This window comes from Mastacembelus armatus, chromosome 21 (genome assembly GCF_900324485.2).
Source record: "Mastacembelus armatus chromosome 21, fMasArm1.2, whole genome shotgun sequence".
NCBI classification, from domain to species: Eukaryota; Metazoa; Chordata; class Actinopteri; order Synbranchiformes; family Mastacembelidae; genus Mastacembelus; species Mastacembelus armatus.
In genome coordinates this window covers 16,113,607-16,128,665 of record NC_046653.1, presented here as the reverse complement: position 1 = coordinate 16,128,665, position 15,059 = coordinate 16,113,607, and the positions used below count along the sequence as shown (strand labels likewise).

Here is a 15,059-nt window from a genome sequence, read left to right as displayed (position 1 = left end):
TCATGTGCTTCACCAATTGACCATTAGTAAGCATGCAGTGCAATGAAATTACGATTCAATTATAACATTCAACATTACACAGAAAATAACACATCTTGAATATATAGATGCAACTTCAGTTCAGTGTAGAGTTGCTTCCTTATAAAAGTCCAGCTGAGTCTCTAATGACCACGTTGCACAGTCTATGTATTCCACATGTGCTGTAACAGTCTGTGTAGATTCACTTTTACCATAAAATCCTGTCCTCACAAACATCCAATATTGAAAAAATGAAAGTTTCTATTAGTCCTTGTTGGGGTCGGGGGTTTGTGTCTGTGGAAAAAAAGAAAAAAATATATATATATGATTCTGATATTCTGATGAGATGCAAGAGCAGAACAGAATAGAGCACAATCGATCAGCAATGTCAGACCCTGAAGCTTATAATAATAGATTGCTCTTATTCACATTTATTTGATCTGAATAAGTTTTTATTAAAAGCATGCTACTTTACAGATATACATTTTGACAATAGGTTTTGTTCCAGGGTTGAACCTAATTTTTTTTTTTTTTAATAATTTGTAGTTGAGCCACAACACAATGTTTTGGCAATGGATAACTATAATACCATTAATTATTACCGGTTTACTTCTTTACCTGTTACAGGGAAGGTGTTAAACACAGGGTTTCAGCACATTACTAGGCCTGGCAAGAACAAGGCAGAAGCTGCCAAACAGTGTGTCAATCATGTGTGCCAATGGGTCTATTTCATGACAAAGAACCAAGTGCCTGGGATGACGTGTGCAGCATGATGGTGAAATGGAAAAAAAAACAAGACCACCCTAACGAATAAAGGACATAAGAGTTCTGAATGCAGCGAGGACAGACCAAGGAAGAAAAGGAAGAAGAGATTCTGTGACAGTGATGAGGAAAGTGTTGGCAACAGGAAACAAGACAATGGTATACAGTGATCTAAATAGAACAGGGGTCTCGAACTCCAGTCCTCAAGGTCTACTGTCCTGCTTCTTTTTAAAAATGCAATTCTAAATTCGAGGTGCAGGGATTAGGGTTAGGGTCAGTGGAGGGACACACACTAGCCTCAATATAAAATAAAAAGGATTAGATGGTGTTATAAAATTAGCAAAATGTCAAATTCAATTAACAGTTAAAGGCTTGCAAATCAGCATTAGACCTTACATTTTTTTATACATACTATAATGTATTTATAAAAACTTTGTAATACATTACAATATTAGTATTACAAGCATTTTGAGAATATTTGTTTTGATTATAATTCATATTGTCACTGTCCTCTTTGAAACTTTCTTATTCTCTTGCTGTACATTTTAATGTCATCGGGAAACTATGTGAGTACAACAGTACAGTGCTAGTACAGTACTAGTGATTCTGGAGTGTATTTAAACCAAGGACATGTCCTCAATGATCAATAGAGAACAGCTTGACAGTATCCTGAAAATGATTGCAAGACACATTCCTGTGCTGGTCCTCTGCTAAACCAAAAATAAAGGGTCCTGCAGTAAACAGAAGCCTAGAGTGAAGTGAAATGATGGGCATGGTGTTAAAGCTGTTTACAGTAAGGGTAAAACATGTGTCATGGTATCAGCTGTAGGAAAAAGAATGACCCCTAGACGTAACACAAATGCATCAATAATTTCACCACTTTTACATTTCCATTTTGCCCAGAATGTTGTTCTAAGTACAGTATCTTAATTAAAATCAGAACTGTCACCTAATGGGCTGCAGTGACCCCTTCTTGATCTTCTTTCCCATGAGAAATTTTCTATACAATGACAGACATTTGTATGGACAGACCTAAAAAATTAAGCCTCCTGCAGCTATGCCAGAGGTCCACAAAATGACTGTCTAAGCCAGAAGCCTTTTTTTTTTTCTTTTTCAAAACTACCTTCCCCAGAGACTCTTGAGGCCCCATTTCTGCCTCAACCCTACTTAAAAACTGCATATATCATATCAGCCTGACTACCACAGTAAACCATGCCACCAGTGACTCCATAATTTCTGCAGTAAAGCAAGATGTGGGCAAAACTCATAAATTTCAGATTGGGTTTAGCCAATTTTGGTATTTGAGTGAGGTTTTCTGTGGGCTGAGACTCAGCAGAGAGCTGCAGAGAAGCTTTTTTAAAACCCCAGCCTCCTGCTCATTATAATTCACAACTATAACTCCTGTGAAGAACATTCATACCATTTTAGTGGACTGTATCCAAGGTGAGGGTGATGGCAAACCAATTAGAAAAAGAAGAATAATTCTCAATCTAAAGACACCACAAACATATTAGAACAGCAAATACCAACAAAACTAGTCAGTCAAAACTACAGACAATGGCAACCCTGCTTTAATCAATAACACCTATTTTGTTAAAACACAGTTTCCTCATATAACCAAATGTCTTTCCTCTATGGAGCTTTTTATGCTAAGTGAGGGCACAGCAGAATGACAGACACAGATGGGGAGACAGACAAGAATAAATCTGTGAAATCTCAAAGGCAATAAGCAGAGAGCACTCTGGATAACTTGAATTGGGAAATGCTTCATAAGATTTGGAAATCTTATGCCTTTTGCACCACTTAATAAACTGTGTCCAACATTACTTAACAATGTTGTACTAAACACAATGCCCCAATTACAAAACTGCCCTGCATTACCCAACGAAGTGTCTATTACCAAAAATAATAATAAAAAGAGAAAAGATCACTGAATTGTCTGTATTCTGTTTCAGAGTAGAGGAGCATTATAAAAATAGCAGTTTAACAGGGATATTTTTCAGGCAATTGTTTGCAGGAACAAAACCCGGTTCCCTGTTGTGCTATTTAAAAAAAAACAATTCAATATCAACTATTTCCAGGTTTTGCACCACTGAGAGCCTTTATTGTTGTAATATTCTACTCAATCAACACCCAGTCACTCAAATTAAATCAACCATTTAGGGCTGAGAGGTGCTGATGATACATAACTTGTGTTTATCAGACACTGCAGGCACCATTGTCTCCCTCTGTTTCTGGGTAGAGGTTAAGTGCTCACAGTTTGATGAACAGGAAACATAACAAGAGACATGAGCATAAGACAGATAAGTCAGGACATATAGGAGAGTGAAGCTAAAGGCCTCTGAACTCTTGTTTCTAAAAGCTGAACTAATTAGTGTGACTGAATCCTTTGTCAGCATGTTTGTCTGCCTGAGAAATTGACAGCAAAAAAAGGGACAGTTCGTTTCCAGTGTGAGCTCAGCGCCATCTAGCGTCAGGAAGCTGTGTCCGCTGTGGTAAAGAAGGAGGTAAAACAAAAGGCGGAGCTCTCTATTTACTGGTCGATCTACGCTCCTACTCTCACCTATGGTCATGAGCTTTGGGTCATGGCCGAAAGGACAAGATCTCAGATACAAGCGGCTGAAATGAGCTTCTTTCTCCCTTAGAGATAGGGTGAGGAGCTTGGAGTAGAGCCACTGCTCTTCCACATCAAGAGGAGCCAGCTGAAGTAGCTCGGGCATCTGTTTCGGATGCCTCCTGGGCGCCTCTCTGGGGAGGTGTTCCGGGCATGTCCCACCGGGAGGAAACCCCAGGGAAGACCCAGGACACGCTGGAGGGAATATGTCACTCGACTGACCCGGAAACGCCTCGGTATCCCCCAGGATGAGCTGGAGGAAGTGTCCAGGGAAAATAAAGTCTGGGCATCCCTGCTTAGGCTACTGCCCCCGCGGCCCGGCCCCGGATAAACCGAAGAAGCTGGATGGATGGATGGTCCGCGGACCGGTACAGTTTGTTTTGCATGTCTGTGTTCCAATGATCCAAAATGGGATAAAGTATACCAGTATGCCATTCCTGCACCTCCTGTCCTCCTCTTTACACCTGTGCTGTCCTACAGTGGATCAGTACAACATTCCCACTCAGTATGAAGTTGCCTCTTTTGGAGCCTTCTCTCAGCAGCCTCAGCTGTTTGTTATGGTGTGTTGTCATAGCTGGTCTTAACACTAATTACATCTGTATTTTTCTAATGTTTACTGTAGGTCAACAGCCTTTCAGCCACATAAATGGGAATGGTGCATGTCAGAGAATAGCTTTGTGTCTCCAAAGATCTCCCTAAATACTGCTACAGTTCCAGTAAGTATGAGGTCTGTGTGTAAAGAGTCCTGCTAGACTATTCATGAGGTTCTCAAATACCTGGTGCTGACATGCACAACCTGGTTTGTCTGAATGTCTTTAGCTCTGGGTGCATCTTTGAGACTGACAGTCTTTACTGGTGTTGTGCATAAAAATCAAATAGGTCATAATTAATCAGAATTTCTCCACCATTCTGGCTATGCCAGGCGCCATTTACAGACAGTATGTCTAACTGTGGTCTTATTAACATCTAAAGTCTTACAGGTGACAAATTTCACAAAATTCACAATTCTTGATTGTAGTGTTTCTGAAATCTTTTTTTTTTTTGCAAGGCAGGGCTCATATCAGCTGATGTTGCTTGTGAATTTTTTATAATTCAGTGTGTTTCTAAACCAAACCTCCATTCTCACTTCATTGATGGAACTCCGAGGTTGATAACACCAAACTTCAGCTGATGTTTAGTGACATCCCCGGGGATGGGGATGTAATGGCCCAGTGTTGCCATTACTTTTTCCACCCTTACTCTGCATCTCTCTGTTTAATAAAAAAAAATCATGACTGTGTTTTTATCACCTTTTAAATATTGTAGTTGTTGATATTTGTGACTTTGGTGAAGATCAGATCTCATGTCATGACCAATTTATGCAAAAAACCAGGAAACTGCAAATAGTGTCATTACTTCTTTGAAAGCGTATATTCTATATTTTTGCAGAGCATTTTTTAAAAATTTAATTGTCTTCTCTTTTTGCAGCATTTTTTTCTAAATGTCACACCTCTGTCAAATCATTGAACCTGCTTTCTTAGTTTGCTTGTATTTTGCCAACCGGTATTTGAAAGTGTTTTCTGACAGTGCAATGCATTGAGCTCTCAGAGCTACCATATGTAAGATACTGTATATGGAATATAACTTCCCTTAGTACTAGTGATAACAGCCTGATATGCAGAATATTCTGTGGACAATGAAGACTGCTGCTCGTTCCTGCTGTCCCTGACACGCCTTTCTCCTTCAGTACTTCGTGCTTGTCTACATTTTCCTTTCTACGCAGGGAAGAATTTAATATGCGTTCAGTGACTTTTTCATATAGGTACAGGTGGGACGAAAGTACAAATACTTTGTTACTGTATTTAAGTAGATTTTTCAGGTATCTGTACTTTACTTGAGTATTTATTTTTCTGATGACTTTTTACTTTTACTCCCTACATTTAAACACATATATCTGTACTTTCTACTTCTTACATTATCAAAACAGGCTCGTTACTTTTTTAACTTTTTCGACATAACTAACTAGAGAGGGAAATCGAGTGAGTCTCCAGGTTATGACACTGTGACATGGAGGAAGAAAGGGATCCAGGGAGTGTTGCCATGTTGTGTTTTGTTCCCTGTTTTGTTCCCAGCACTGTGCAGGTTGTTCATAAAGAAGAAAAAGAATTTCCTGTTTTTTGTGTCGAACTTTTTTTTTGTTTTGTGGAGTTATCAAAAGATCTATTGTGTATCATTGATGGCAAAAAAACATTTTTACTTTTTACTTTTATAGCCTACTTAAGTACATTTCAGACCCTGTACTTTCTTACTTTCACTTGAGTAAAGGAGTTGAATCAGTACTTCTACTTTTACCAGATTCTTGTGATCCAGTTGATCCAGTACACACTCATGAAAACACAAAATGCTCGTGGGTTTCGTTTCCTCTGAATTGAACTGCCCACTTCATGATATAAGACAGTCTGTCTTCAGTCGGTGCTGATTTTCTTTCCTCTTTGCAAACAAACATAGACCTGATGTAAGTGCTTGAAGGCTATGTAGTATTTAGCAGCCCAGTCTGAAGACCTCAGCTTTGGATGGCGAAGACGGTAACTACGTCGACAATGGGTAAGTGTATGTTCGGGCATTAACTGACATCGATTGTGATAATTGAGTTTGATAAAATGTTTCAGATTTGTGTATTGAGCAGAGAGTTTAAAAAGTACAGCTTCTTCCTGTTTTTTTATTTATCCATTAATAGAACATTATAGGGAAAACAGATTAAGATCAGGTAAGTGTAAGCTTGTACGTTTTCTGCAGTGCATTGAAGAATCATCAGCATGTACATGGACTTATCTTTGTTCAGAAAATCGCAGCCTGCAAGCAGTTACCTGCAACCAACTTCACAAAGAGAAGTGTCTAACTTAGCATTACACAAACATATATGGGAATGTGCTTCTATCTATTTAATCTAAACAGTTGGGGAGGCACCATAGCCCCTCGGCATGATATGCATCCCATCCGATGAGCCTACACCCTGTAGGTGGCTTCAGTCTTCTTCTGTCCAGCAACCCTGTCAACTAGGACACTGTGTATTCTAAGAAATTAAAGCTAACTCTGTGTTACACCCTATTGAGCCACAGTTCTAACTGTCTATAGCAGATTACACAAGTGAGACTACACCTTTCCTGTTTATGCCCTCACACAGGAGCTCACTATTTGACTGTTGCTTCCCTTTAAGCATTATGCAATTAATCAATAAAAGCAATGGCTTAATACTATTAATACTATTATTATTACCACAAATATAAATATATTATTATCCCAACATAAGGAGTAAAATATAGAGGGGGATCATTATTGTCATCTGGTGCAAGCAGTTATTGATAACCATATTTGCATTTTATCGACTGCAATAGGCCTACCATACTATGGCATGCAGGAATCTAGAATCAACCACTAGGGGTGCACACTACCATATGTTATTGAGATATCAAGGGAAATAAAACTTGTTTTCTGTTATCTCTTGTGGAGGCAATGGCAAAGAGACCAAACTGATTCTTCCACATTTATTTGTAATTATGTGCTGTGGTCTCATACCCCTTTAGGCTTCTTTTGCATATAATAATAATCCAATAAAAAATAATAATCCCCTCCTTGAACCACCACCTTATCGTGGTGAAGGGGTTTGAGTGTCCGTATGATCCTAGGAGCTATGTTGTCTGGGGCTATATGCCCCTGGCAGGGTCTCCCAAGGCAAACGGGTCCTAGGTGATGGACCAGACTAAGAGCGGTTCAGTGACCTCTTATGGAGCGAAAACCGAGGACCGTGACGTCACCCGGCATGGCGAAGCAACATTGCATGTCCCTAGAGCCAGTTTCAGCATCCAGGGATCGGGTCGCCGAGGTCCCACTCTGGATCCAGGCCTGGGGTTGGGGCCCGTTGGCGAGCGCCCGGTGGCTGGGTCTCCCCCCATGGGGCCCAGCCGGGCAAAGCTCAAAAGAGCGACATGGGGCCGCCCTTCTGTGGACCCACCACCCGCAGGAGGATCCATAAGGGGCCGGTGCCTAGTGGATTGGGCAGTGGTCGAGGACGGGGACCTTGGCGACCCGATCCCTGGATGCTGAAACTGGCTCCAGGGACATGGAATGTCACCTTACTGGGGGGGAAGGATCCTGAGCTTGTGCGGGAGGTCGAGTGGTACCGACTAGAGATAGTCGGGCTCATCTCGATGCACAGCCTGGGCTCTGGAACCCAGCTCCTTGAGAGCTCCTTCTACTCTGGAGTTGCTCGAAGTGAGAGGCGGCGAGCTGGTGTGGGCTTGCTCATAGCTCCCCAGCTCAGCCACCACGTGTTGGAGTTTTCCCCCCAGAGTGAAAGGGTCGTTTCCCTGCGCCTTCGGGTCGGGGATAAGTCTCTCACTGTTGTTTCGGCAACAACAGTGCAGAGTACCCGGCTTTTTTGGAGTCTCTCGGGGGGGTGCTGAAAGGTGCTCCTACCGGGGACTCCATAATTCTGTTGGGGGACTTCAACGCTCACGTGGGCAGCGACAGTGAAACCTGGAGTGGCGTGACTGGGAGGAACGGCCTCCCTGATACGAACCCGAGTGGTGTTTTGTTGCTGGACTTCTGTGCTAGTCACAGTTTGTCCATAACAAACACCATGTTCAAGCATAAGGGTGTCCATCAGTGCATATGACACCAGGACACCCTAGGCCGGAGGTCAATGATCGACTTTGTAGTCGTGTCGTCTGACCTTCGGCCGTATGTCTTGGACACTCGGGTGAAGAGAGGGGCAGAGCTGTCAACTGATCACCACCTGGTGGTGAGTTGGATCCGCTGGCGGAGGAGGAAGCAGAACAGACTTGGCAGGCCCAAACGTACTGTGAGGGTCTGTTGGGAATGTTTGGCTGAACCCGCTGTCAGAGGGGTCTTTAACTCACACCTCTGAGAGAGCTTCTACCAGATCCCGGGGGAGGCTGGGGACATTGAGTCCGAATGGACCATGTTTTCCACCTCCATTGTCGACGTGGCGGCTAGGAGCTGTGGCCGTAAGGTTTCGGGTGCCTGTCGTGGCGGCTATCCCCGAACGCGGTGGTGGACACCGGAGGTAAGGGATGCCGTCAAGCTGAAGAAGGAGTCCTACCGAGCTTGGTTGGCTTGTGGGACTCCCAAAGCAGCTGACAGGTACCACCGGGCCAAGCGTGCTGCAGCCCAGGCGGTGATGGTAGCAAAAACTCGGGTATGGGAGGAGTTCGGTGAGGCCATGGAGAAGGACTACCTGTCGGCCCCGAAGAGATTCTGGCAAACTGTCCGGCACCTCAGGAGGTGGAAACAGTGTTCTACCAACACTCGAGGATCTCCTCAATCCCGTCAACATGTCTTCCATAAGGGAAGCAGGGGCCGGAGATTCGGAGGCTGATTCATCCATCACCCAAGCTGAAGTCACCAAGGTAGTTCAGCAGCTCCTCAGTGGCAAAGCACCAGGGGTGGATGGGATCCACCCTGAGTACCTCAAGTCTCTGGATGATGTTTTCCCCACATGCTGAGTGCGCCCAAGGCTCAGGAACTAGCACACATAATCAGTATAATAGAGCCAATAATGTAACTACATGTATGAGCCACAGCTCAAAGTTAATATCAATTAAGATCAATCTCTACGTAGAGTTTCATTGAACACACACAACATCTGCTTATAAATATCACAATGAACCTGGAGCTTTGATTTACGCCATTTTCATTCGGCCTTCCGGCACTCCCTTTTCTGTACCCTGACCGAGTCATCATTTCTCCACGGTGGCTTTTGCCTGTTCCTGATTAATTTATCTTTAACAGGTGCAATCACATCTATGACATTTAGAACATTATGCTTAAGTATGTTGTCTTAATTGTGCTTAGATATGTGGTTATAAATCAGTTGAATAATAGTTATATTTTGTTTTGCAGAAACAAGTGACTGTGTAGAAGAAACCAAATGTGTTCTGGCAGGACAAGATGAAATTAAGGTAAATAAGAATTGAAATATTCAACACTTTCACAGCAGATGCTCCTCTGTCATAATCCATTAAACTGCCAAGTGTAACAAAAGACTATTTACATTTTACATAAATCATGTAAAGATAAAGTTTTCAAAGTAAGATAACTGTAAAAAAATTTCCTATCTATTAATCCTTTTCATGTTATGGTGCACCAACACACCTAATTTTTCAAATGTGATCAGTAAATACATTGTGCAGTGAAACTGAAGGAAATTAACAGTGATTTTTATTTTAGTGTGACGAGGAGGATCTGTCACCTGACATCAAGGAATGGAGTAAACATCAAGTGAGAAAATGGGCTCTCCAGTTGAATAAGACAATTGCAGAAATCATGTTTCAGCAGGACATTTGTGGACAAAGTCTTATGCTTTTAGATACAACAGATTTAAAGGAAATGGGTGTGACTTTTGGACCAGCAAAGCTTCTCATTCAGGCCAGAGATGAGGTAGTGAGATTAAAGAAAGAGGAGCCAACAAGCTCTAAATACCAGCCTGGAAGACCATGCAAGCCTTATCCCTTTAATAGGTACCACGATACATATAGATACATAGAGAGCAGCATTCTTGATACTATAGAATCAGGTCCCTCAAACCTGATAGAACCCTGCCATGAGTATAAAGCTTTCATCAATACACCAGTTGGAAATAAAATGAGCAAGTTCATTTTTGAGGTTATTCGCTTTGCAGCTGCCTGCATGAACAGCCGCACCAATGGTACCATACACTTTGGAATAGGGGACATGCCAGACTTCACTCATGGTCAAGTGTTGGGAGTGGTTGTTGAGGACAAAGAAGCTTATGCAAAGGAACTGAAATCTGCCACTGAGCGTTACTTTGAATATAAACACAAAGACGCTGCTCAAATGTGCATCAAACACCCTCGATTTGTTCAGGTTCTGAACAAGAATATGACATCATCTGACAAATGTGTGATAGAAGTCGATATAGTTCCTGACTCCACGATCTGTGAAGAAAACATCTACCACACTTTCAACAGTGGCACAACAAAATCCAAGAAAAAAGAAAAACAATTCTATGTCAGAGATGGTGGTAGCAGCAGCAATCTCTATCTAGACACTACATCTGGAAAAGATGTGGAGAAGAATTACAAGAAATTCATTGACAGTGTGGCACATCTTTCACAACGCCGAAAAACAGAAGAAGAGAAGCATCTCAATGTGATAAAAAGCAGTACACAAGGCTCTAGATTGAGTCAGATAATAACTGGTGGGACTCTTACTTTAGATAAGTCAAACTTTGAGCAGTATGTGATAGTAACTAATAAATCACATTTGAGGCAGTTTGAATCACTTGGTTTTCTTGTAGAGCTCAACCCGACAGCTGTTCTGGACTTTGACCCAGAATCAGCTAAAGATGGATTACTGTGTCACTTTAAACAACAGAGTACAGTAAATGTCCATTCACCAGCACAGTATAAAATCACAGAGGCAGTTGAGGACATTGCAAACAAGTTGAAATTAACTCGAAACACCAGCTGGGTATTCTGCAATGGTAGTATTGAAGATGAGGCACCATCAGACATAGGCCAGTGGTTGATGGACAAAGGAGCCTCGGTTCGAGATGTGATTTCTTTCTTGTGTCGGAAAGATGTGCTTCCAAACAAGAGATTCCTTGTCATTTTCTTACTTTTATCAACAGTGAGTGATATAATGGACCCACTCGTGGAGACTTTCACTACATTCTGGCAAGAGCTCAGAGGCACAGAGCAAATTATTTGTATATGTGACAACGAAAAAGCATTTACCTCATGGAAGGATCTGATTCAGGCTCGGTGTGGCATTAACATCACTGGAAGATGCATATATGAGCTAGGTTTTGCTGAAGTCAATGGCACTGTCCTTAGTCTTTTTTCAAAAAACCGAAGGGCCAATCGTTTTCTACCTTGTGGTGGGGGAAGCAAAGTCCTTCTTAAGAAGAAAGAGGAGCGTAGCTTGAATACACTTGATGTCCTGTGCATGAACCAGTGTGAGGGAGGAAATGAAAATAAAATTGTCATAGAAGAAAATTTCTACAGAGGAGGAAAAGTATCATGGTGGAATTTCTATTTATCAGAAGAGCCTGGATCCACACCATTCATCAAACGAGACAAGTTTGACTTCATCATGAACACCATCATACCAGATTTGTCGTCCCTGAGAAAAGCCTGTGCATTGTTCAACCTCCTGCATGCACCAGGATGTGGTGGGACAACTTTGGCTATGCATGTTTTATGGGCTCTTCGGGACAGATTCCGTTGTGCTGTCCTTAAAGACAGCAATGCTGACTTTGCTGAAGTAGCTCATCAAGTGGTCAAACTTTTAATGTATGACCACAAGGAACAACTACCCCGGGTCCCTGTTGTGCTGATGATAGATGACTTTGATGAGAAGGAAAAAGTATTTGACTTGCAGCAGCTTATTGAAAAAGAATGTATAAAAAAAGACATTCAGTCCAAGTCTGCACAGGTAATTCTCTTGAACTGTATGAGGTCAGAGTCCTCTGAACTAACGGAAACAACTGAAGACACAGTATTCATTGGAAACAATCTTTCTGAGAAAGAACAGAAACTATTTGAGGAAAAACTGGTAGAAATAGAGAAAACACACAAGAATGCTGAAACATTCTATGGATTTATGATCATGAAGAAGAACTTTAAGACAGAGTATGTTCAGGGGGTGGTTCGTAACACTCTTAAGAGCTTCAGTGAGAATCAGAGACATGCACAACTCCTGGCTGTTTTAGTTTTGTTGAATGTATATTGCAAGGGTGCCTCTCTTTCCATCTCTTTGTGTGAGGAATTTCTTGGTCTTCAGCCAAAACCAGTTTGTGGAACAGTCAAAGTTGAAGAAGGATTTGGGAAGTTTTCAACTTTAATTACTAGCTGCTTAGTTGAGGGCAAGGTAGTGTTCAAAGCGATCAAAATGATCCATTCCAGTATTGCACAGCACTGTTTACAGGAACTTACTACCACACACAATGTGAGCAAAGCTTCTATTGCAGACCTTCTGCTAACCACAAAAGAGCTTTATGAGAGCACACAAGGCAAAGACAAGCTCCTGCAAGATGTTCACCACATTTTAGTGAAGAGATATCATTCAGCTGAGGAGGAATCTCAGTTCTCTCCACTAATTCAAGAGATCGCAAAAGAAACTCCAGGAATGGAGGAGATAGTACTAACAAATGCATCAAAAAGATTTGAGAAAGATGCTGTGATCTCTCAGTTACTTGCCAGGTACTACTACCTAAAGAAAAAGGATTTCTCAGAAGCAAAACAATGGGCACAGAAAGCAAAAGATCTTTCCAAAGACAACTCATACATGGCAGACACATCAGCACAAGTTAACAAGCATGAGCTGAAGAAAGGCATTGCTAATTGTAAGAACGAAACTATTGGTCCTGATAAATTGGATAGGTTTCTCAAAATGGCTCAGGCAGCAATAGATGGATTCAAGGAAACACAGAATCTTGCAAAGAAGGAGTCGGTTTACCGATTACAAGTCAAGACAGACAACTGTGCTTTCAATACGTCAGGGTGCCTGGGAGAAATTCAGGTTGGAGTACTTGTCATTGAAATTCTGGAAAAGACCCCTGTGTTTTCTTCTAACAATGTCCATCATGACATAATGAGTCAGGTTCTCTCTGGATACGTTAAACTTCAGGATGTAGAGAAGAGTGATCAATGGCACAACAAACACAGATCCTACTACATTGTTCTCAGACAGTTTGAAGATGTACTTTGTAATCTCAAAGGTAGCATGAAGAAGAACTTTGACTTCCTTGAGAATTTTTATGTGAACTTGGGCTCCAGATTTGGAATGAAAGACAGTCGTGATCAAATAACTCAAAATGAGCTTTTGAGATGTTTCAAAGTATATGCAGATCTTTTCTGCAAAAATGGGAAAAATAAAACCATGCTGAAACTAGACCAGGCAAGACAGTTCCTGGAGATGCAAAAAGCTGCAACCTACTGTGGGATTCTAAATTTTCTGTCAAATGACATCTCAACAGAAATGGTGGAGAAGATTGCTAGACAGTATGATTTTGTTTGTGCACCTGATCATAAGCCAACAGTTACAGAAAAAATAAACTTGATCTATGTCAATGTTGTGTTGAGTCGCATCAAACTGGAATCATCACTCGTTAAACCATACAAGAAACTACTTGATCTTCTTCACCAAATTCAGCGTGGCCATGTTCCACTAAGTGATTATTTGTCACTGCACTTTATTGCAGTTGTTCTGTTGTGGCCACAGCAGCACCACACAGATGGGAGAGTCCTGCAGAAATGCATATCACAGATTAGGACCTCTTATCACACAGAGATGAAGGGAGTGTACAAGGGAAAGTGGCCCACTGTCCATTTCTTCTTGGGGAAAAAGCCATGTGGCTATGAACGGCTGGTAACCCTTAGGGAAATCAAAAAGTGTATCACCGCCGGGCCAGAACAGTTTGCTTCCATGTGGGAAAATGGTAAAATATGGAAAGAAAAGAAAGTGGAGGAGCTCCTCTGCAGGGTCAGAGGCGAGGTGAAGAATCACCTGATACTGGCAGATACTTGTGTCCCAGATCAAAAGGTGGAAGTCAATCCATTCTTTCGAAGTCAGGTTAGTGGCCATGCGGATGGCTCAAAGGTGTCATTCTTTATTGGTTTCTCAATTAAAGGCCCTCTTGCACTTGATATTAACTAAGACTTGAAAGCAGCATATTCCACCATGCTGTATTTTTTGCTAATCATTGTAAATTCATGTTTTATTTAGCCTTGAAGTTTACCTGAAAAGCAGTGGGGTTGTTTTTTTTTTTAATTTCTATTGTATTTTTATTGTTTATTTTAAATATCTTGTTTTTTTTTTTTACTTTTTCTATTTTGTTTCTATTTTTATCTTGTACCTTACTTTGCTGCTGTGACTGTGGATTTACCCTACTGTGGTGCAAATGAGGTTATTCTTATTTTATATTATCTAATGTTTAACTGTGATTCTCTATACCTTTCGCTCTGTACATGATTTATAAAGGATAGCATTTGGTTGTAACATAACATTTGGCAAGTTTGATCTTAAAATAAAATCTCTTTAAAAAGTCTGATTTTCAAATTTGTATTGTAGCTTACAAGTCATTGTAAATATGAGTCTTTTTTTAGCGGTGAATATTGAAATCATGTGGTTTCTCTACTGACATTATCTTACATTTGAAAAGGGAATTCAGCTCTTGCTTTTTGAATTGTAATGCATTAACTGATTAAATCTGTTATATTGAAACTTATTAATGTTCCCTTAAGTGAAATAGTCTGCATCATAAGTTTTACTTCATTTTTTAAATTCAAATTAACATCTATTAAATATTACCATATAGTATCTTATAGCTCCTATATCAGTGATATCAATATTTTACTTTAAAAACCTTTGACCTAAAACCTTTGATGTTTTACTTGCTTAGGTTAATTCTTGAAAGTGTTTGAAATGTTACCTTACCATTTTTCATGCATTTTGTTTTTTTCTTAAACATTAATTTTGAATTACACGAAAAACAGTGATGTCCAACTGAGTGTTGAGTTGACTTTACTTTCTAATAAAGATGTACTTTAATATTTTTATGTAAGCCTTTATTTCAAATTTACTGCACCATGCACACAAGCTGTTACTAGGGAAACAGAGGTGTGGAGAAAGTGATGGGTAA

At 40.9% G+C, this 15,059-nt stretch overlaps 1 protein-coding gene across 1 annotated transcript; it reads left to right on the top strand.

Moving 5' to 3' along the window:
* The first annotated feature begins 5,684 nt into the window (after window positions 1-5,684).
* On the top strand, window positions 5,685-14,664 carry LOC113123956 (sterile alpha motif domain-containing protein 9-like). The gene is made up of 3 exons (XM_026296364.1): window positions 5,685-5,977; window positions 9,296-9,354; window positions 9,623-14,664. The coding sequence occupies exons 1-3, from the start codon at window positions 5,947-5,949 to the stop codon at window positions 14,072-14,074; spliced, it is 4,542 nt and encodes a 1,513-aa protein (XP_026152149.1). The 5' UTR covers window positions 5,685-5,946; the 3' UTR covers window positions 14,075-14,664.
* Window positions 14,665-15,059: the final 395 nt, after the last annotated feature.

Excerpts from the sequence above, each read along its gene's own strand:
- LOC113123956 (XM_026296364.1), top strand. The coding sequence starts at position 5,947 with ATGGCGAAGACGGTAACTACGTCGACAATGG. Across the intron at positions 5,978-9,295 it reads GGTAACTACGTCGACAATGG|AAACAAGTGACTGTGTAGAA; the intron begins GTAAGTGTATGT and ends TTTGTTTTGCAG. Across the intron at positions 9,355-9,622 it reads CAGGACAAGATGAAATTAAG|TGTGACGAGGAGGATCTGTC; the intron begins GTAAATAAGAAT and ends TTTTTATTTTAG.